The sequence below is a fragment of the Erinaceus europaeus genome, chromosome 20 (genome assembly GCF_950295315.1).
Source record: "Erinaceus europaeus chromosome 20, mEriEur2.1, whole genome shotgun sequence".
Classification (NCBI taxonomy): Eukaryota; Metazoa; Chordata; class Mammalia; order Eulipotyphla; family Erinaceidae; genus Erinaceus; species Erinaceus europaeus.
The window spans coordinates 24046739-24070849 of NC_080181.1; the positions used below are offsets into that span (position 1 = coordinate 24046739).

General features: G+C 40.8%; 1 protein-coding gene and 1 long non-coding RNA gene across 4 annotated transcripts in view; both read left to right on the top strand.

The window, feature by feature from the left end:
* The window catches only part of C20H11orf65 (chromosome 20 C11orf65 homolog), a 45396-nt gene extending 25371 nt beyond the window's left edge, over nt 1-20025 (top strand). For 2 of the 3 annotated variants that reach the window (XM_007539800.2, XM_060180135.1), the window contains 3 exons: nt 6751-6921; nt 13327-13382; nt 19677-20025. In XM_007539800.2, coding sequence (XP_007539862.1) covers nt 6751-6921; nt 13327-13382; nt 19677-19822 — 373 coding nt within the window. In that variant the 3' untranslated portion in view covers nt 19823-20025. The remainder of the gene's footprint in view (nt 1-6750; nt 6922-13326; nt 13383-19676) is intronic. The other variant, XM_060180136.1, reaches the window with a different exon arrangement.
* Nucleotides 1-24111, top strand: part of LOC132535009 (uncharacterized) — a 45156-nt gene that overhangs the window by 17311 nt on the left and 3734 nt on the right. The gene's annotated exons all lie outside the window — the stretch shown is intronic.

Consider the following 24111-nt stretch of genomic DNA (forward strand, 5'->3'; position numbering starts at 1 on the left):
ATATATATATATATATATATATATATATATATATATATACACATATATATATATCCCCTGACCTTGGGAAAATTATAACCTATGAAAACATCAGATATGAGAATTCTCTTTATTATTATTATTATTTTTTTAATATTTTATTTATTTATTCCCTTTTGTTGCCCTTGTTGTTATTATTGTTGTTGTCGTTGTTGGATAGGACAGAGAGAAATGGAGAGAGGAGGGGAAGACAGAGAGGAGGAGAGAAAGATAGACACCTGCAGACCTGCTTCACCGCCTGTTAAGCGACTCCCCTGCAGGTGGGGAGCCGGGGTTCGAACCGGGATCCTTATGCAGATCCTTGTGCTTTGTGCCACCTGCGCTTAACCCGCTGCGCTACAGCCCGACTCCCGAGAATTCTCTTTAATACCAGTTGACATAAATGTATTCTAGATCTATTCTCAGCATTTCTTTCTGCTCTAAGATTTATTCTCAACATTTCTTTCTGCCCTAAGAGACTGACTTGTATAGCTTATATTAAAAATCAGTTTGGACCTATCTAATGAGTCAAAAAAGTCAAATTGTTTCCAACTTTACTTGACTATGTACCAGTCAAAGCCTCAAAGTATATGTGAATACAAGAGAACTCTCAAACCCTATATCGAATTCACAGTGTCTATCAGTTAGTAGCCAATTTCCTGTCATACAGAGAAACAGGAAAATAGATTCCAGGTAAGAAGAAAAAATTATCAGTAGTAATAGACCCATCAGAAATATTTTTTTATAATTTTAAATAAAGATGAAAGAAAAAATTTTCAGAATAATGAAAGCTGAATTTTTTTCATTATGTATAGACCAATATTACAACAAATGTTAAAGAAAGTCCTGAAGTAGAAGAAAAATAATGCTGGGTAAAAATGTGGTTCATTATAAAGAAAAAAATAGAAAGAAACGGAACTGTTGTTGCTATTTGGATTTATTTATACGTTATGAGAAAGACTGAGACCTGAGTACCACTCTGCTCCAGCCACCTCCCATCTGCTCCTTCCCCAGAGTCTTTCACTTTGATATATAACACCACACCCAGTTCAGGTTTTACTTTGTTTTTCCCTTTCTGTTCTTGTTTCTTTTTTATTTTTTTAAAAATATTTATTTATTTATTTATTATTTATTTATGAGGAAGATAGGAGAGTGAAAGAACCAGACATCACTCTGGCACATGTGCTGCCGAGGATCGAACTCAGAACCTCATGCTTCAGAGTCCAAAGCTTTATCACTGCGCCACCTCCTGGACCACAGTTCTTGTTTCTTAAGTTCCACCGACGTATGATATCATCTAGCATACATCCTTCTCTTTTTGGCTTACCTCACTTTAACTTTAGCCACTCAACTTTTGTTGTACATCTGGATTGCTTCTAAGTTTGAACTATTACAAATTATGCTATTATCAACATACGTGTACATATATTTCATTGGGTTAGTGCCCCTGCCTCCTCTGGATATATCCCCAGGAGAAAATTGCCAGATCATAAGGTAGGTCTGTTTATAAGTTTCTGAGAAATTTCCAGACTTATCCACAGGGGTTGGACCAATTTGCATTGCCACCAGCAGTGTAGAAGGGTTATTTTTACTCCACATCTCAACAGCACTTGTTTCTGTCTCTTCTAATGTGTGACATTCTCACAAGTGTAAAATGTTATCTCATTGTTGTCTTTATTTGCATTTGTCTGATAATCAGTGACATAGAACATTTCTTTTTCATTGGTCTGTTGAGTCTCTTCTTTGGCAGAAATTCTACTCATTTCCTCTCCCATATTTTAATGGATGGTTTTGCTTTTGTGGTTGCTGAGTTTGGTGAGTTTGTTATATATTTTGGTTTTAACCTTTTGTCTGGAATGTGGCATGGAAAAATCTTCTCCCACTCCATCAGGAGTCTCTGTTCTGGTAATGGTTCTTTTTGCTGTGGAAAATTTTTGTTTTGTTTTGTGGGGCTTCATTGCTTTAGGCTGACAATTTTCAGGTAGGTAGACAGAGAGGGAAGGGGTCAGGTAGTGACGCACCTGGTTAAGTTCATACATTGCAGGGAGCAAGCCCCTGGTCCCCACTTGCAAGGGGAAAGCTTCACAAGTGGTGGAGCAGGGCTGCAAGTGTCTCTCTCCCTCTCTTCTCAACACCTCTCTTTCTTTATCTAATAATGCATACATAAATAAAGACATTAAAAAAGAGAGAGCAAAACAGAGAAGGAACAGCACCACCACAGCTTCCTTCATTGCAGTGGGGACCAGGGGAGGGGAGGGGAGAGGAGGGGAGAGGTGAAGGAGGAGAGGAGGAGGAGGGGAGGGCAGGGGAGGAGAGGAGGTGAGGAGGGGAGGGGAGGGGAGAGGAGAGGAGGTGAGGAGAGGGGAGGGGAGGAGAGGAGGGGAGGGGAGGAGAGGAGGTGAGGAAAGGGGAGGGGAGGAGAGGAGGTGAGAAGAGGGGAGGGGAGGAGAGAGGAGAGGAGAGGAGAGGAGAGGAGAGGAGAGGAGAGGAGAGGAGAGGAGAGGAGAGGAGAGGAAGGAAAGACAACACAGCACCTCTGAACTATTCATGAAGTTTCCTCTGGTGCACATGCTCCATGTGGAGTGGGGGCTTGAACCTGGATCCTCATATATGGCCAAATGTGTGTTTAAAAAGAATATGTTTTCAGCAGTTCAGGGAACTTAGAAGATGAACGGGAAGATTACTAAGGGGGAGTTTGGGAACTTTTGTGGAATAAGATCATGGTCTGGTTGAGGATGTCCTGATACCTATCTTGGAGAAATGTGAAAATGTACCCTATGACAACAAAAATCCTATAAATCAGCATTTCCTCAATGAAGTGATATTAGAGTAAAAAACAATAGTGTCTTTTTCTTTTGTTTGGTGTAGTGATCTATCAATGCCAGGTTTTTTTAAACTTTTTTTTAAAAATTATTTATTTATTCATGAGAAGGATAGGAGAGAAAGAACCAGACATCACTCTGGTACGTGTGCTGCCAGGGATCCAACTCAGGACCTCATGGTTGAGAATCCAGTAGTTTATCCACTGTGCTACCTCCCAAACCACCAACACCAGTTTTATCAAAATAGTTGACAATGTTGTTCAAAGCTTCTCTTATTCATTAGTTATAACTGACAAAGTGGTCTTCAGATCTGATTATAATTTGGCATTTGTCTATTTGTCCTTTTAGTACTATTTTTTCACATATTCTGAAATTCTTATCAAGTAAATAAGTAGTTTTGAATTTTGTGTCCTCATGGTGAATTTATGAGTTTAAATGATCCCTATTATTGTTGGAAATATATTTTACTTTATTTGATATTAATATAATCATCCTATATATCTTCTGATTACAGTTCATGTTATCTATGTACTTTTACTTTTATTTATATTAATTTTATTGATGTATTTATTTACAACTCCAGTATCACTTTTTGAAAGAAATATAGTTTATAGGATTATTGTCACAGTTTTTTAAATCTATTTCTTTTTAAAAATTTTTTAAATTTATTTTTTGGATAGAGACAGTCAGAAATCAAGAAGGAAGGGAGGGATAGAGAGGGTGAGAGACAGAGACACACACCTGCAGAATTGCTTCACCACTTGTGAAGCTTTCCCCCTGCAGGTGGGACTGGGGGCTCAAGCCTGGGTCCTTGTGCATTGTAACACGTGCTCTCAATCAGATGCACCACCATATGGCCCCCAGTTTTCTTTTTTCATATGAAATAGAAAGGGAAAAATCAGAATACTACTCTGGCACACACAGTACTAGGGACTAACTGGGATCCTCAGGCATGCAAATGTATTTTCAGTTTCTTTCTTTTTTAATTAGATAAGACAGATGGACATTGAGAGGGGGTGGGACAGAGAGAGAGGGAGAGAGAAAGATAAATACCTGCAGCCCTGCTTCGGGTGTGGGGCTTAAACCCAAGTGTTTGTGCTTTGCAATGTGCGTGCCTAACTGGTCGTGCCACCTCCTGGCCCCCTCTGTTTTCAATAGATCTAGCTGATCTATTTTCACAACTGCCAAACTTTTACTTTAATCTATTTGTGCATATGTGTAAAGATAGTTCTTGTACATAACATATTGTTGGAACTTGCTATCATATCTAGTGTATAATATCTGCCTTTATTTAGAATATTTAGGCCATTTATATTTCATGTGACTGTTGAGGTGGTTAGTTTTTAATGTACATTATATTTGTTCTCTACTTGTCCTGATATTCATACATGGTGCACAGTGTGCACTCTACTGAGTGAACTGTCTCTCAGTCCCTAGCTTTAAGAAAAAGAGGAGGCTGGGGAGATAGGATAAAGTTTATGCAAAATACTTATTGCCCTGTTTCACTCTGTGCTTTCATCTCTAGAAGCCTGCTGCTGCTGACTAGAAAGACCACATGGTTTTAGTTTTTGTCCAGGTTTTTTTGCTGATGAAGTCTCCACCTCCTTTGATGGCTCTTCCCAGCTTAATCTGTTGCTTTTGTCTTCAGTTTCTCCTTCACCCCCTCCTTCTCCTTCTCCTTCTTTTTCCATTTTTTTTAAATTTATTTTTTATTTAAGAAAGGATAAATTAACAAAACCATAGGGTAGAAGGGGTAGTACAACTCCACACAATTCCCACCACCCAATCTCCATATCCCACCCCCTCCTCCCTCTGGGAGCATGGACCCAGGGTCACTGTGGGTTGCAGAAGGTGGAAAGTCTGGCTTCTGTAGTTGCTTCCCCACTGAACATGGACGTTGACTGGTCGGTCCATACTCCCAGTCTGCCTCTCTCTTTCTCTAGTAGGGTGGGTCTCTGGGGAGGCGGAGCTCCAGGACACATTGGTGGGGTCTTCAGTCCAGGGAAGCCTGGCTGGCATCCTGATGGCATCTGGAACATGGTGGCTGAAAGAGAGAGTTAACATACAAAGCCAAACAAATTGTTGAAGAATCATGGACCCAAAGGTTGGAATAGTGGAGAGGAAGTGTTGGGGGGGTACTCACTGCAAACTCTAGTGTACTTCTGCTTTCAGGTATATATTTTGCACTTGTTTATGGATACATGTCAATATATGCTCTCTCTCACAGAACCTGGTGTATATCTAGGGTTTGAGACTTTGTTAGAAAGTAATCCACCTGGGATGGAATTAGACAATACTATGAAAGGAAAGGTCTCACCCGAGTAATGAAGCTGAAGGGTTGTCATTCCACACCTGAAGTCTCTGGACACAGTCTGAGCTGAAGCATGTTGAGGTGGCAATCGTTGCATTGATTAGGTTGCGATCGGCTGATGCAATATTATTTGATATGGATTGGGAGAGGCATGCGGGGAAAGTTGGCCCTATCCTAAGGTTCCAGGACTGGGAGAAATATAGGCTCTGAATTGGTCTGGCCTCTGTGGAGAGCAGTCTGGAAAACTCTCACAAGGCTAGACATGGACCTTCCATATGATCCAGTAATTCCTCTCCTGGGGTTATACCACAAGGACTCCATAACACCCAACCAAAAAGAGGTGTGTACGCCTATGTTCATAGCAGCACAATTCATAATAGCTAAAACCTGGAAGCAACCCAGGTGCCCAACAACAGATGAGTGGTTGAGAAGTCTGTGGTATATATACACAATGGAATACTATACAGCTGTCAAGAACAATGAACCCACCTTCTCTGACCCATCTTGGACAGAGCTAGAAGGAATTATGTTAAGTGATCTAAGTCAGAAAGATAAAGATGAGTATGGGATGATCCCACTCATCAACAGAAGTTGAGAAAGAAGATCTGAAAGAGAAACTAAAAGCAGGATCTGACTAAATTGAAAGTAGGGCACCAAAGTAAAAACCCTGTGGTGAGGGGGAGGGTGGGCATGTGGCTTCCTGGGCTGGTGGGGTTTGGGGGTGGGTGGATGGGATGGGACCCAGTCTTTTGGTGGTGGGAATGGTGTTTATGTACACTCCTAGTAAAGTGTAGTCATATAAATCACTAGTTAATATGAGAGGGGAAAATTTAATTGTATGTCTCGAAGTTTTTAAAACATAGACTGAGTCTTTTTAATATATAGGCTGTGTATTTGATATGCGGACTCTCTCAAAAGCCCAGACCAAGTAGATCAGAGGCAACCAGTGGCACAACTATTTACAAGATACTGGGTACTATACAGCAAACCCTAACAAAAGGACTTTTCAAAGTTAACCCAATTACCAGATAATGTGATGATAACATTAGCTATCCATTGTCTTTTTGAACCCTAAGACAGCAGGAACCTCACATCTCCACTATAGAGCCTATATTTCTTTTTCCATTTTATTTGATAGGACAAAGAGAAATTGAGAGGGGAGGGGGAGATAGGGAGAGAGAAAGATAAGACACCTGCAGATCAGCTTCACCCCTTGTGAAGCATACCCCCTGCAGGTGGGGAGCCAGGGCTAGAGCACCTGTCCTTGCGATTAGTATTACGCACTTAACCCAGTGCACCGCCACCCTGCCCCCTTCCCTCATCTATTTCAAAGTGAGCCTGCACCTACCTGTGGCTCAGGGAATTTCTTCAGAAGTTCCATTTGTAATGTGGCGAGTTTCCAGGTGATTTTTGTTGTTGTTGCTTTGTCTAGTTTTTTCCAGCTCCCATCACATAGTACTCAGTTAAGATATATTTGTTGTAGTGAATGAAAACTTGACTTAATATACAAATAACAATAGTTTCAAAGCAGAAACTCATTATCTACTAGTAATTATCAATTCCGAAGGATTCATGTGTTACTTCCTTTCCTCTATCTAGGTACTATACAGGAAGCCTGGAGGCTAAGTCAACAAATGATAGCACTCTAGATTTAATTCACACAGCAACAAAGGGGCTAATAAAAGCTATTGAAGATGGTGGAATAGATTCTGTGATGGAGTGGGAAGTGGATGAAGTGCTGAACTGGACAAATACACTGAACTTTGATGAGTAAATAATGCTACTATTCTTGGTGACCAAGGGGAGGCTGCATATGCTTTCCTTTCTAATATTTCCCACCCCCATGCTGAGTCTTAGAACCACAGTTAATAATCTTTGAAAAGCATGCATGTGTTTTCATTGGTTTAGAAAGACTAGAAGAATTGAGTTAGAAAGGTAGAAAAATAGATGATCTGAGAATGGAAGAGTAAAATTAGACTTGTATCCACCCCTCACGTTTATATGGGAGAGAAAGAGGGAAAAAGAGAGAGAGAAAGAGAGGCGGGAGAGAGAGAGAACAGCAGATCATCATTCAAACACATTTGCTGCTAGGAATCAGTGTCAGACATCATGTTTGCTAATCCTTTGTTCCATCTCTACACCACCTGCCCAGTTACATAGATATTTCTTATCCTCAAAGTTACTTCTTTTTTTTTTAATTTCTTTTTTTTTTTTTTTACTTCTATAAACATTTAACATGGTTAAATGAATAGGCAGGTCAGTAGAACAATGGAAAATCCAGAAACAAATCCAATAATATTGTAAAATTCAGAATAAAGTAAAGGTAGAATCTCAAATCCGTTGGGAAAACATGTACATTGTATTTTATTCACTGGTGTTGAGACAACTGGATAAATGGGTTGCCATATACTATAAAAAGTATACAACGAAGCATTTCAGATATGGCATGCGTAAAGTTTACTTAAGGCTTTATTTATTTATTCATTCATTGATTCATTCATTTTTTTACCAGATCACTGCTCAACTCTGGCTTATGGTGGTATGGAGAACTGAACCTGAGACTTTGGAGCCTCAGGCTTGAGAGTTTCTTTTTTTTTTTTTTTAATTTATTTCTTTATTGGGGAATTAATGTTTTACATTCAACAGTAAATACAATAGTTTGTACATGCATAACATTCCCCAGTTTTCCCATTTAACAATACAACCCCCACTATGTCATTTATCATCCTTCATGGACCTGTATTCTCCCCACCCACCCATCCCAGAGTCTTTTACTTTGGTGCGATATGCCAATTCAAATTTACTTCTTTATTTCTTTATGAAAGAGGAGGACTGTTTCACTGAAGAGGCCATATTTTATTCCTATGCTTTACTTTACTATTTATTTATTTATTTTCTGTTGTCACCAGTTTATTGCTGGAGCTTGGTGCCTACACGACAAACCCATGGCTTCTGGCGAACATTTTTTCCTTTTTTTTCATTCTATTTTTATTAATTTTTTATTTATTATTATCTTTATTTATTGGATAGAGACAGCCAGAAATCAAGAAGAAGGTGGGTAATAGAGAAGGAGAGAGACAGAGAGACACCTGTAGCTCAGCTTCATCACTCATAAAGCTTTCCCCCTGCAGGTGAGGACCGGGGGCTCAAACCCGGGTCCTTGTGCATTGTAATACATGCATTCAACCAGGTGTGCCACCACCCAGCCCCTTTCTTTCTGTTTTCATTAGATAAGAAAGATAGAAAATGAAAAGGAGGGGGGATAAGGAAAGAGAAAGAGAGACACCTGCAGACTTGCTTCACTACTCGTGAAGCGTACCCTCACCTGGCCCCTGCAGGCAGGAACTGTGCTTTACTTTAAACATTTGAAATTTAGAAACAAGACTTAAGAAATGAAATTAATAATACAAAGAAGCCCTCTAATCCTCCTTGAAAAACTGTAAGTTTTCAGTGACATACTATCACACCTGAAAAACATTTTTGGGAGTCAGGTGGCAGTGAAGTGGGTTAAGCGCACGTGGTGCAAAGCACAAAGACCTGGATCCTGGTTCGAGCCCCCGGCTCCCCACCTGCAGAGGGGTCACTTCACAGGCGGTGAAGCAGGTCTGAAGGTGTCTGTCTTTCTCTCCCCCTCTCTGTCTTCCCCTCCTCTCTCCATTTCTCTCTGTCCTATCCAACAACAATGACATCAATAATAACTACAACAATAAAAAAAAAAAGGGCAACAAAAGGGAGTAAATAAATAAATATTAAAAGATTTTTTTTGGTTAATGGTTTACAGAGAAGTTGTAGAAACAGGTATAATTACTCATTTCTCTGTGTATCATGCACAGGGCCTTAAGGTTTCTTCCACCCCCTTTCTCTCTGTGAAAAATATTTTTAGGATTTTTTTTTAATGGCAATTTAAAAATACCCAACACAACCATCAGAAAACTGCAAGTCTAAGCCATAAAGAGATCCTAATTTGTACCCAGTAAGATGGTTATAGCTGAAAAAAGGAAGTAGCATGTATTGGCAAAGATGAAGAGAAAATGGAACCCTTACATACTACATAAATAAGATGCAGACATCTTAGGTTTCCAAATTATATATAACTTCTGTCATTTCATTCTCTGACTTGAGCATACTCATAGTTTAGTTTTATAAGAACTTGTAATTCTTAGAGAACAAGTTCTAATATTAGAGTCCCAGACAGCAAAAGTTTCAATGAAAACTAGCACGGTTATTTAGGAATATTGCAGTAACATTACTAACCACAAACCACTGATTATTTCTGGCAAGACCAACCTTCACAAGGACCTTCTTGCTGACTGCAACATTAGGAATAAGTACCATCTTTCCAGTACAACCTCCAGTCTATGTCTAGATTATTTTTAACTAGCTTGATGACACTTATTGATAAGAATTTGAGTCACAGGGCCAGGCCATGGCACACTCATTACAGTGCATATTACATGCACAACGACCACTGGGAATGGTGGAGTTGTCTTGCAGGTACCAACCCCCAGTAGTAACCCTAGTGGGGGGAAACAAAATAAAAATTAAAAAAAAAAAGAATTTTAGAGCCTGACATTTTCCTTTTGCGAGTATCCTTCATTATCTATGGACAGATTTTTATTTATTTATTTATAAAAAGGAAACATGGACAAATCCACAGGATAAGAGGGCTACAACTCCACACAATTCCCACCACCAGAATTCCATATCCCAACCCCCTCCCCTGATAGCTTTCCTATTCTTTAACCCTCTGGGAGTAAGGAGCCAAGGTCATTGTGGGATGCAGAAGGTGAAAGGTCTGGCTCATGGGTGTTGACAGGTCAATCCATAATCCCAGCCTGCCTCTCTCTTTCCCTATTGGGGTGGGGTTCTTGGGAATTGGAGCTCCAGGACACATTAGTGGGGTTGTCTGTCCAGGGAAGTGTAGTCAGCATCATGCTAGCATTTGGAACCTGGTGGCTGAAAAGAGAGTTAACATATGAAGCCAAACAAGTTGTTGACTAATCATGAACCTAAAGGCTGGAATAGTGCAGATGAAGAGCTGGGGCGGGGAAGTCTCCATTTTGTAGATAGCTAGTAGGCATATTTTAGTTATATTCCAAAGGGCCTGTGGCTATACTAGTTTTTTTTTTTTTCTTTCCCCTGAACCTGAAATCTGATATGCAATAACTTGGTGGTTCCATGTTATTGTGTGGGGAGATGATGTCATGGCTGGAAAAAGGACTTAGAAAGCTAAATCAGGGAAGAGAGTAGCTCCCAAATATGGGAAAGGTGTATAAATACTGTTGACTGTAAACCCCATCAGTTTGATGTGATCTGGGGCCCATATTCTGCTTAGGAGCCTATGTGACCTCTGCATCCCTGTAGATCTGAGTTCACATTCTGTGGTCATGAGTAGGAATACTCCAAGCTTCCCTAATATCAGGACCCATATTCCTCTGGTGTAGCATAGAGTATGTTGTCCATCCTCCCTTCGGGGATGGAACATTCTCTACCATTGTTGATCCAAGTTGAGGGCAAGGTCCTATGGGGGCCCACAAAGGGTTCTATTGTGTTGTTCTTGATAGAGATGACTGGTAACAATGGAGAGAGAGCTTTATTCGAGGTCTAGGCCCAACATGTCTGTTTGGGAATCTCAGGATTCCCCAACTAGGGCCCCAGCTATGGACAGTTTTTAATAGTTGGACAATTAGAATGACATAAATGTGTTGAACACTGGTACTGAATAATTCAATCCAGCTTCTTTTTTTTAATTTAAGAAATGATTAATTAACAAAACCATAGGGTAGGAGGGGTACAATTCCACACAATTCCCACCACCCAATCTCCATATCCCACCCAGCTTCTTTTTTAAAACATTTTTTATCTTTATTTATTTACTGGATAGAGACAGCCAGAAGACGAGAGGGAATGGGGAGACAGAGAGCAAAAGAGACAGACACCTGCAGCCCTGCTTCACCACTTGCAAAGCTTTCCCCTGCAGGTGGGGACTGGGCGCTTGAACCTGGGTTCTTGTGCACTGTAATTTGTGTGCTCAACCAGGTGCACCACCACCCGGGCCCTCTCAAGCCAGTTTCTTTCCCAAGTGAAAAGCAGCGAATTTTCCTATACTAATTTAAAACTGTTGTGGGGAGCAGGTGGTGGCGCACGGGGTTGAGTGCATGTGTTACAATGCGAAAGGACCCAGGTTCAAGCCTCTGGTCCCCACCTGCAAGGGGAAAGCTTCACAAGTGGTGAAGCAGTGCTACGGGTGTTTCTCTGTCTCTCTCCCTCTATACTACTCCATTTCCTCTTGATTTCTAGCTGTTTCTATCAAATAAATGAAGATAAAAAAAAACTGTTGGATAACATATGCCTTCCATTAACAATGTTAACCAGAAATTTCAGGAATAAAAAGTAAACCAGAGGTGGGGTCAGGTGATGGTAGCATACCTAGTTAGGCACACTATGTGGGAGGACATGTGCAAAGACCCAGGTTCGAGCCCCTGCTCCCCACCTGCAGTGGGGATACTTCACGAGTGATGAAGCATGTCTGCAGGAGTCTATCTTTATCTCTCCCTTTCAATTTTCTTCTCCCTTCTCAATTTCTCTCTGTCCTATCAAATAAAATGGAAAGAAAAAAAAAAAGCAACCAGGAGCAATGGATTTGTAGTTCTGGCACCAAACCCCAGTGATAACCCTGGAGGCAAAAAAAAAAAAAAAAGAGTGAAATTAAAATGGAATGAACACACTTAGAAGCTGACAATATCTTTAGAATTACATGACAATTCTAATCCTCCTTATTGTTTATAATTGCCAGCTCCCACTCAGCACTTGCTGCACCTAACTCTTTATCTGATTTCTTGGCTGCAGTTTAAAAGAACCTTGGAAAAGAGGGAAACTGAACTGAACTTAAATGAAATGGAATAAATCACCAGAAACCTGCTTTCCCTTTATTTTCATAATTCTTCAAATCTTGCCCTTCCCTGTTCTACCTCTTCTCAGTCTACCCTTATTTCATTTCATTCTGTTTAGGGAGTTGAAGTGGTAGTTGCATGTGCGCTACTTGAGTTTTGTAATCTCATGTTTACTAGACACAGCAAAGACACTATTGCTCAAAGATCATAAAGAACACACTATAAATTTACGTGGACACATCAGGGACAACAACCAAAACCAAGGAGAAACTTTACTGTTTTCTCTTGAATTTTCCTTTTTAATTTTTTTTATTATCTTATTGGATAGAGACAGCCAGAAATCAAGAGGGTAGGGGGACGTAAAGAGGGAGAAAGAAAGGGGGTCGGGCAGTAGCCCAGTGGGTTAAGTGCATGTGGTGCAAGGCCCAGGGACCGGCGGGAGGATCCCGGTTAGAGCTCCCGGCTCTCCACCTGCAGGGGAGGCGCTTCACAGGTGGTGAAGCAGGTCTGTAGGTGTCTGTCTTTCTCTCCCCCTCTCTGTCTTCCCCTCCTCTCTCCATTTCTCTCTGTCCTACCTGGCAACGACGACATCAATAACAGCGATAATAATAACCACAACAATGGTGAAACAACCAGGGTAACAAAAGGGAAAAAATGGCCTCCAGGAGCAGTGGATTTGTGGTGCAGGCACTGAGCCCTGGCAATAACCCTGGAGGCAAAAAAAAAAAAAAAAAAGAGGGAGAAAGAAAGAGAGACACTTGTAGCACTGCTCCACTATTCACAAAGCTTTCCCCCCTTGCAGGTGAGGACCAGGAAGGGGCTCAAACCCGGGTCCTTGCATGTTGTAGCATGTGTGCTCAACCAGATGTGCCACCATCCAGCCCCCTAAAATTTCCTTTTTCGAGTTTTTTATCCATACACTAAATTTAGAAAATTAAATTTTAATTTGATATCTTTAGATATTTTACTAAGCTTTGATCTTGCAGGAATAAATCAGAATACAAAGCAACATGTGCTATAGGGAGACCAAAGAGCCCTGATAGGGCAGAGGAGGCCACCATTTCCATAGCTCCTCCAGCTCCTTGTGCTAGGGCTTGCTTTAGGTGTATGGAAGTTACTCAATCTGGGAAAGTCATCAGGAGTTAATTATTTGGACTAGTGAATATGTCACCATTCAAGATTCCATAGAGAAAATGGAATTTTAATTAGTCTAAGTATATACTAATGAATCAACTTATTAATAAATCACTTTAATTTACAAATACCTGTATAATGTGCTTAGGTATATTGCGAACTGGAAAGAAATTGCTACAAGCGGCTCTTCAGATAACTTCAAACGTAGGTGATATTTAACAGTATTTTATAGGAGATTCTTGAGAACAAAATGAAATATGCTATATTTCACACATGTACACATTTTGACGCTTTTAACACTTCATATTCATTTGTGTGTGTGTGAATTTGTCAAGTAATCTTAACCTTTAGATGTTTATTTGGAAATATTTCTGTTTTATTTAGGGCTTGGGCTAGGTGGTTTTTTTAAAAAAATTAATCCTCTTTCTTTTTCAGTTACATACAGGGCCAGCATAATAGCTCACTTAGATAGGATACTGCTTTGCCATGTGCATTACCCAAGCTTGAGCTTCGGTGTTGTGACCTCTTCCATTCTTGCTGCCTCTCTATTTCCATCTAAAATTTTTTTTTCAAAACTACATATATAATGGTTTGATAATGTGTAATGAGCAAGCTTCATTTCATAAAATAAATGCCTCAAAGTGTTAGAAATATTTTTAGATTCTGTGCTGTGATTTTCCTTCCAGAAATCTACAACACTGAACTGCAAAGTGATAGCATGTTAAAGAAGTGTATCATCTTACCCAAGAAATTTGACAATTCTAGGGGCCGAGTGATGGTGCACCTGGCTGAGTGCACATGTTACAGTGTGCAAGGACCCAGGTTCAAGCCTCTAGTCCCCACCTGCAGGAGGAAAGCTTCACAAGTGGTGAAGGTGTGCTGCAGGTGTCTCTCTGTCTCTCTCTCTTTCTGTGTTCCTATTCCTCTAATTTCTGGCTATCTCTATCCAATAAATAAATAAAGATAAAAATATTGATAATTCTGGGAGTCAGGTGGTAGCGCAGCAGTTTAAGTGCACGTGGCGCAAAGCACAAGGACCCCCGTTAGGATCCCGGTTCAAGCCCCCAGCTCTCCACCTGCAGGGGAGTCGCTTCACAAGCGGTGACGCAAGTCTGCAGGTGTCTATCTTTCTCTCCCCCTCTTTCTTCCCCTCTTCTCTCCATTTCTCTCTGTCCCATCCAACAATGACAACAATAACAACAATAAAACAAGGGCAACAAAAGGGAATAAATAATTTTTTTTCCCTCCAGGGTTATTGCTGGGCTTGGTGCCTGCACCGTGAATCCACCGCTCTTGGAGGTCATTTTTTCCCCTTTTGTTGTAGCCTCGTTGTGGTTATTATTATTGCCATTGTTGATGTTGTTCGTTGTTGGCTAGGACAGAGAAAAATGGAGAGAGGATGGGAAGACAGAGAGGGGACAAGAAAGATAGACACCTGCAGACCTGCTTCACAGCGACTCCCCTGCAGGTGAGGAGCCGGGAGCTTGAACCGGGATCCTTATGCCGGTACTTGCGCTTTGCGCCACATGCGCTTAACCCACTGCGCCACGGCCCGACCCCCAAATATTTTTTAAAAAGGTGAAATCACCATTTAAAAAATATTGATAATTCTAAACAATTGTGGTTTTTGTATTACCTGAGTATATGAGTCCTGTCCTACTATTATATGTGAGTGGCACTAAAGCAGAGAGGTTATAATTATGGCATGCTAATTCAGATTGCCTGGTCTAGATTTTGGTTCTGTACGATACTTGGTAAGTTACTAGCTCAGTTTCCTATCTATAAAATGAGAATAAAATAGTACCTATCTAAGGCTGGTGAGATAGCTCACCTGGGAAGATGCCTATATTGGCAACCTAGGTTTAAGCCCATGGCCCCAAGGACATTGGGATAAGCTTTGGTACTCTCACTTTCTTCTTTCTTTCTTTCTTTCTTTCTTTCTTTTTTTCTTTTTAAAGAATTTATTTATTCATTCATGAGAAAGATAGGAAGAGAAAAAGAACCAGATGTCACATGGTACATGTGTTGCCGGGAATCAAACTCAGGACCTCATGGTTGAGAATCCATTGCTTCATTCACTATGCCACTTCCCGGACCACTTCTTTTTCTTTCTTAAAAAGATGTATGTGTTTTATTTATCTATTTATTATTGGATAGAGACAGAGAGAAATGGAGAGGGGAGGTAGAGGGAAGAGAGAGAGAGAGAAGGAGCGAGAGATAGAGAGAGAGAGAGACCTGCATCCCTTCTTCACCACTCCTAAAGCTTTCCCTATAAAGGTGGGGACCAGTGGGGCTTGAACCTGGGTTCTTGCACACTGTAATGTATGTTCTTAACTAAGTGCACCACTACCTGGCCCTTTCTTTTCTTTTTGTCTTTCCCTTTCATCCCAGAGCAGTGAAAGCCCAGTGACTAACCTTCCCCACCAAAGAAAAAGAAACAAACAAAAAGACTACGTAGCTCACGGACTGTTGGTAGACAGTATGAAATGCTATTCTAGTGTCTGGCCCATGATTTGTACTCTATAAGTATTATATGAGTCTATAAATTTCATTAGCATTAGCCATTTATCTCAAACTCACTACTAAAACAGTACAAGTTGCCAGCATTCCTCTGCAGTTCTCTATAATAGTAGATTCTCCATATAAGACATAGTGATCTTTTATAAATTTATATTTATGTGTCGTATAATTTATAAATTAATTTTTAATTTTTTAATTTATTGGATAGAGACAGTCAGAAATTGAGATGATGGGGAGATAGAGAGGTAGAGAGGTAAGAGAGACACCTGAAACACTGCTTCACTACTTGCAAAGCTTTCCCCCTGCAGGTGGAGACTAGGGGGCTCGAACCTGGGTGCTTGCACCCTGTAAAATGTGTGCTCAACCTGGTACACCACCACACCAGCCCCTAATTTATAAATTTAAATAATCACAATTAAAACACTTCAATTTATTTAACACTTTCTTAGCAATTACTGTGTGCAAAGGCAAGCTTAAATGGCTTTATAGAAAAAAGGGCTTTATAAAATTGAGCCATTTGATCTTTAGAACATCACAGTGGGGACAAGTTCTGTTATCTGCATTTTTATTTTTGCCTCTGGGGTTATTGCTGGGGCTCATGCCTGCACTAAGACTCCACTGCTCCTGGAGGCCATTTTTCCCATTTTTGTTGCCCTTGTTGTTCTTATTATTGCTGTTGTTGGATGGGGCAGAGAGAAATTGAGGAGGGAAAGAGATAGACAGACATCTGAAGACCTGTTTCACCGCTTGTGAAGCGATCGCCCTGCAGGTGGGGAGCCATCAGCCAGAATGTGCTCTACTGCCCGGCCCCTGTTATCTGCATTTTATAAGTGAACAGAGCTGCCAAGTCACATGTTCCATATCACATAGTTCCTGTGAAGGCAGAGGTTTGAATTGAAGCAAGCTAGCTCCACAACTCACCCTCTTAACTATGACTATTTTAATTCCCTCTTTTTAATTATATATATAGCCTCCAGGGTTATTGCTGGAGCCTGGTGCCAGCACCACAAATCCACTGCTCCCGAGGTCATTTTTTCACTCCAATTTTTTGGATAGGACAGAAAGAAATTGAGAGAGGAGGGGAAGATAGAGAGGAAGAGAGAAAGATAGACACCTGCATACCTGCAGGTGGGGAGCCAGGGGCTCAAACCGGGTTCTTGCCCTTCACAGTGTGCGTGCTTAACCCAGTGCACCACCTCTGGCCCTCATTACTTTAATTCTCCATCACACTTACAATAAAATTTTAACTTTACGATGGCCTTCTCTATCTGACCTAGCATTCCATCCTTATTATATCCAACTTTCCCTGACTCTGGAACAATCAAGCATCTCTGGTCTCTTGTCTGTCCTAACATAACTCTATAGCTTCTACCTCAAGAGCTTAATGGATTTAATGGCCTGGATAACAGATTTAAGTAAATATCTTCACTAGAGAGCTGTTTTGTTTGCTAGTGATTCTCCACTATGTTCATAATGACAAATAAAAAAATACAAAAGACTTACAGGTAAGGGGCCAGGTGGTGGCACACCTGGTTAAGCACACACATTACAGTGCACAAGGACGCAGGTTCAAGCCCCTGGTCCCTACCTGCAGGGGGAAAGCTTCACAAGTGGTGAAGCAGGGCTGCAGGTGTCTCTCTGTCTGTCTCCTTCTCTATCTCCCCCTCTCCTCTCAATGTCTCCTGTCTCTATTTAATAATAAATAAACACTAAAAAGAAGAATTACAGGTAAATAGACACACAAACTATCAATTACTGAACTAAGTGTGATTACTTTGAAAAAATAAATTTTTGTTTTTTTAAGTAGAGCACTCTTAGCTTTGGTTTATGGTGATGGTGAGGATTGAGCTTCAGGCACTGAAGCCTTTTTTGTATGACCATTATGCTATCTCTCCAATCCTACTTTGAAAAGAAAGGAAGATGTAGCATGATAATTGTAAAAGTCAGGGCCGGGTGGTGGTGCACGTGGTTGAGCACATGTGTTACAATGCTCAAGGACCTGGGTTCAAGCCCCTAGTCCCCACCTGAAGGGGGAAAGCTTTGCAAGTGGTGAAGAAGGGCTGCAGGTGTCTCTCTGCCTCTCTTCCTCACTATCTCCCCGATCCCTCTTGATTTCTCTCTGTCTCTATTCAATAAATAAAATTAAATTAAATTGAAAAAGTATAATTGGAAAAGTAGTAAGAGCAAGCAAAAACTTTTTTTATTTTTGTGCACATGGCATACATATGTCTTTCTTTTTAAAAAAATATAAGTTAGGGAGTCGGGCGGTGGTGCAGTGGGTTAACCGCACGTGGCGCAAAGTGCAGGGACCGGCGTAAGGATCCCGGTTTGAGCCCCTGGCTCCCCAGCTGCAGGGGAGTCGCTTCACGGGCGGTGAAGCAGGTCTGCAGGTGTCTATCTTTCTCTCCCCTCTCTCTCTGTCTTCCCCTCCTCTCTCCATTTCTCTCTGTCCTATCCAACAACAAAGCAACGTCAACAATGGCAATAATAACCGCAACGAGGCTACAACAACTAGGGCAACAAAAAGGGGGAAAAATGGCCTCCAGGAGCGGTGGATTCATGGTGCAGGCACCGAGCCCAGCAATAACCCTGGAGGAAATATATATATATATATATATATATGTGATTTAATAATGATAGACAAGATTATGGGATAAGAGGGGTACAATTCCCACTGCCGGGACTTGGGTGGTGGCACAGTGGGTGAAGCACATGTGGTACAAAGCGCAAGGACCGGCGTAAGGATCCCGGTTCGAGCCCCCAGCTCCCCACCTGCAAGGGAGTCGCTTCACGGTGAAGCAGGTCTGCAGGTGTCTTTCTCCCCCCCTCACCCCCGGCTTCCTCTCCTCTCTCCATTTCTCTCTGTCCTATCCAACAACAAAGACATCAACAACAACAATAATAACTACAACAAGGGCACCAAAAGGGAATACATAAATAAATAAATAAATGAATAAATGAATAAACATTAAAAATAAAATAAAAAAACAATTCCCACCACCAGAGTTATGTATCCCATCCCTCCATTTGTGGTTCCCTATTCTTTTTCCCTCTGGGAATATGGACCAAAGATCTTTATGGGGTGCAGAAGGTGGGAGGTCTGGCTTCTGTAATTTTTTCTCTGTTGGACATGGGCATTGATATGGTCTTTTCAATGGAGTCAATTGAAGTCAGTGGAAGGTACTACACTGAAGATGCTGGTGTTGGGGAGAGAGGGGGGGAGGGAATGCATCCCATTTCATCAAGAAGTCAAAGGAATTCCAAATCCAGAGCAATTTTGGAAAATTTACTCTAAGAGAGAGGTTTTCTTCGTTTGGGCATGAACAACTGCCAACTGATAGTTAATTCTGAAGCACCAACTAAATGAGAATCGTAACTGACATACATGTTCTTTAAATATACCACCTCATTCTTACCAAAAAAAAAAAAAAAAAGGAAGCTACTGCAATTAAATCTGTTTTGTAGGACTTGAGAAATTATTAACTTCCCCCAAATCACACATTTAGATTGCAGTAGAGAAGACCTCAGACTCAAGTCCTGCAGAGTCTTCTGTAAAATAGATGATGAAATATGGTAGTGAAAAGTAGGGTAGACTGGGGCCGAGTGGTGGCGCACCTGAATAAGTGCACATGTTATAATGCACAAGAACCCATGTCCGAGCCCCCTGTCCCCACCTGCAGGGGGAGAGCTTTGCAAGTGGTAAAGCAGGGCTGCAGGTGTCTCTCTGTCTCTCTCCCTCTCTATCACCCCCTTCCGTCTCAATTTCTGGCTGTCTCTATCCAATAAATAAATAAAGAAAAAATTTTAAAGTAGGGTGGACTTAGAGAATTAAGGAATTTATAGTTTCAGTTAAGTAGGGTATAAAGATAGCTGCTCTAAGAGTGATGAAAAAGATGTGGAATAGACCTTCCCTGACATAGCATCTCAGATGTATCTTGTCCTATCTGGCATCTTTGTAATCATGTTATTCATCTCTAGCTTTCAGGTTTACTCCAGCACAGAAAAAAATGTATCGCTATGAAGATTTGTCAGATGAAATTGGAATGCTACATACTTCCTATGAAAATATGTTTGAAGACCAAAGTTTTACTAGAGTAACACCTGATTACACTTATGAAATATAAAATAATCTTTTGAGCTCTAGTCAGTCAATAGTTTATTCAGATTGGAATGACATATATACTTGGCACAGAATCTAGCTTACATAAGTTAGGAAGATTAAACAGAAATAGAACATCATAATATAGTGGCCACGGGAAATGTAGACTTTATTCTGTTATGCTGAGAAATTCGTATTATTAATAGTCACAAATAAATATGTTCAAGTGTAAAACACCTTTAGATTGTCTTCTTATTATACTACTCAGGCCTAGCACATTTCTTTTCCAATTTACCCTACAGCCAACAAATATATTGTATTTCTTCCTTAATCTCATTATTTTCCTTCACCACCAACCTCTTTTCTTTTATTTTCTGCTTACTTACTTGTCTTACCTGCTTAACTCTTGTGTGAAGTCAATTTGTGAAATGCCCACACAGAGGGTTGTTCAGCAGGCTTCAGTTCTTTGACATTTGGCCATCCATAGTACTACTTCACTGTCCTCATATTGCAGATAAGTAAGCAATCCAAGAGAGAGCAAGTAAGAAACTATAGTATCTTTTATTCTAGAATGTCTCAGATGTCACCACTCTTGTTCTAGTCTACTCTATTCATGAGAAATGCATAAGTAAATCAAACTCTAGGAGAGGCAGAATGGGTTTAATGTAATCATGTTGCTACCAAATGACTGATTAGTCACTCATTTAAAAATTATATGTGTCATAACAATGTCTGGCATCAATCCCTAGGACTAATATTCAGCAGTGGGAAGTAGCTACATTAGTTGTGTAATAAGGCCTGTGGTTACCATCCTTAGTGTCATGACTGCTTTGTTCATGGGCTAATTGCATAAACACTATGGTGGCCAAAAATAGTTTCTCTGGTCCAGTTTTCTCTTCTGTAACTCATGCTTTTAGTGTCTTGTCTAGGAGATTCTTGCTTAGACAAGATTAATTCTCACATGTAAATACATAATTTGTTCCACGTTGTTTTTTTTTCTTTTTCTTTTTTCTTTTTTTTTGGCTTCCAGAGTTATTGCTGGGGCCCGGTGCTGACACTACGAATCTACTGCTCTTGGAGGCCATTTTTTTCCATTTTATTGGGTAGGACAGACGGAAATTGAGAGGGGAGTGGGAGATAGGGAGAGAGAAAGATAGACACCTGCTGACTTGCTTCACCAGACCCCCTGCAGGTGGGAAGTAGGGGCTCGAACCTGGGTCCTTGTTCCTGTCCTTGTGCTGTCTACTATGTGCACTTAACCAGGTGTGCCTCCGCCCGGCCCCCTATTCCAACTTATTTGCATGTATCATACTGGGAAAATTTGAAATTCATTTTCTTTTTTTAAAAGCTATTTTATGTTTTCTTGCCTTTTGTGTTATCTCAGAACCTTTGCTGAAAAGCAGATAGGTATTTGTGTCTGTTTCTGAATTACTTATCCTGCTTAATTGATTTGTATATTTGGCTTTATAGAAATACTACTTACTGTAGGTGGCGTGGTGGTTAAAGCAGTCTTTCAAGCATGAGCCTCTTGAGTTCAATACCTGGCAGTATATGTACCAGAGTGATGTCTGGTTCTTCTTCTCTCCTCTTATCTTTCTCATGAATAAATAAAATCTTTTTAAAAAGGGGGGGGCGGGCATTAGCGCAACCGGTTGCGCAAATGGCGCTGTGGGCACGGACGGGCATAAGGATCTGGGTTTGAGCCTACCTGCGGGGGTGGGGGGGTTGCTTCACAGGCGGTGAAGCAGGTCTGCAGGTGTCTTTCTCCCTCTCTCTGTCTTCCCCTCATCTCTCGACTTCTCTCTGCCCTATGAACAACACAACAGCAATAACAACAATAACAACAACAATAAAACAAGGGCAACAAAAGGGGAAAAAACAACCTCCAGGAGCAGTGGATTCATGGTGCAGGCACTGAGCCCCAGTGATAATCCTGGAGACAAAAAAGAAAAGAAAAGACACTTAAATAAAAAAGAAATGCTACTTATCCATGTTCCTTTGCATTTCAGTAGACACTTTATAGGCTGTTAAATTTTAAAATAAAAATATATGTGTCTGGATGGATTTTGATAGAATGAATTGATTATATCAGTTTGAAAATGCTATCTTAACAATATTGATGAGAGCTAGCAAGATAGTTCAACTGCCTTGCCTTGCATATAGTCAAGTTTTTTTTTTTTTTTTTTGCCTCCAGGGTTATTGCTGGGGTTCGGTGCCCACTGTTCCTGGAGGCAATTTCCACCCATTTTGTTGCTCTTGTTGTTGTCGTTATTGTTGCCATTGTTGTTGTTGGATAGGACAGAGAGAAACAGAGAGAGAAGGGTAGGGGGTGAGAAAGAAACACCTGCAGACCTGCTTCACCGCTTGTGAAGCGACCCCTTCTGTAGGTGAGGAGCCTGAGGTTCAAACCGGGATTCTTAACGCTGGTCCCTGCGCTTTGCACTATATGCATTAGCCTGCTGTGCTACTGCCCGACCCCCGGTCCCTGCACTTTTTAAAATTACACAATTACTAGAATTTTCTGTGTAGATGACCTTGCTATATGCAAATGAAAATAATTATACCTGCTCATTTTCAAACAAAGTATTTTATCTCTGTCTTATTTGCATTGTTAGAAACCCCAATTCAATAATGAATAGAACTGTAGACATCCTTGCCTTGTTCTGGATCTTAGGAGAAAACATTTATTCTTTGACCATTAAATATAATGTGTGGCTATAAGTTCTCCATAACTTTCCTTTAAGAATTTGAAGATTTTCCTTTTATTTCTAGTTTAATAAGATTTTATCATGAATGAGTATTGAATTTTTTCGCATGGTCTTTTTGCACATTTGATGTGATAACTTTTAAATTCTAATTTTACTAAATGATGCCATTTAGTGGTAATGGAACTGACTTTTGCTCATAAATTATATTGATCTTCATTTAAAAAAATTTTATTAGTAACAATATTGATTTAAAAATTCTAAGTGGGGGTCAGGCGGTAGCGCAGCGGGTTAGGCGCAGGTAGCGCAAAGCGCAAGGACTGGCGCAAGGACCGGCGCAAGGACCCCGGTTCGAGCCCCGGCTCCCCACCTGCAGGGGCGTCACTTCACAGGCGGTGAAGCAGGTCTGCAGGTGTCTTTCTTTCCCCCTCTCTGTCTTACCCTCCTCCCTCCATTTCTCTCTGTCCTATCCAACAATGAACGACATCAACAACAGTAAGAACCGCAACAAGCTACAACAACAAGGGCAACAAAAGGAGAAAAAAATGGCCTCCAGGAGCAGTGGATTCATGATGCAGGCACTGAACCCCAGCAATAACCCTGGAGGCAAAAAAAAAAAAAATCTAAGTAACCGGTATAATTCTGCACTGTTCCCACCACTGGAGTTCTGTATTCACATTTCCTCCATCAGAAGCTATAGTAGTTCTTCCCAAGGCTGGAGATATGGATTGATTGTTACTTCTAAAGCTATCTGTCTATATTTATACATACTTGACTTTTTTCCCCCTATGGTCCTACTTTGCTCATCCCTCCTAAGTCACATCCACATCTATTACTGCTTCTGAATGTCCTTCCTCTTCTCTCTCTAGGTCCTGATGGAATTGAGTTTCAGAGTCAGCTGCCTTTATCATTTCTCCCCCTCTGGATTTATGGACCAAAATTCTTTTTGGGGTGTAGAAGATGGGGGTTCTGGTTTCTGTAATTGCTTCTATGCTGGACTTGGGCATTGGCAGGCCGATCCATACCCCCAGCCTGTTTCTATCTTTCCTTAGTGGGTTAGGGCTCTGGAGAGGTGAGGCTCTGGGACACATTGGTAGGTCATTTGCTTATGGAAGTCAGGATGGAATGATAGTATCTGCAACTTGGTAGCTGAAAGATTAATTAATGAACAGGAACCAAAAAGTAGGGATAGAGCAGATGAGAATAGGGATCTTAGGGTGAGAAGCAAGGAAGTCTATTTTAGGTATGCTACTAGGGCCCATAACTTTCATAGTTTTTGCTTGGGTTTGATAGCTAACATAAATTTGGACAAAAAGATTGTCTGGGAAGATAGTGTCAGAGTTGAGAGTGGGACTAGAAAGTTGGATTAGGGCAGAGTAGTTCCCAAACTTGAAGAAAATCTATGAATAAAATTAACTATTTACTCCATCAACCTGACCCAGGGCCTATATATTCATATTTAGCACAGGATCCTGTGTAACCTCTGAGTACTTGTCAGTGTGACCTTGCAGTTCATGGTCACAGCTGGGAATATTCTAGGCTGCATTCATTTCAGGACCAGAGTGGCAGAGTAGGATGACTCAGCCTCCCTTATGAGTGGGGCAATCCT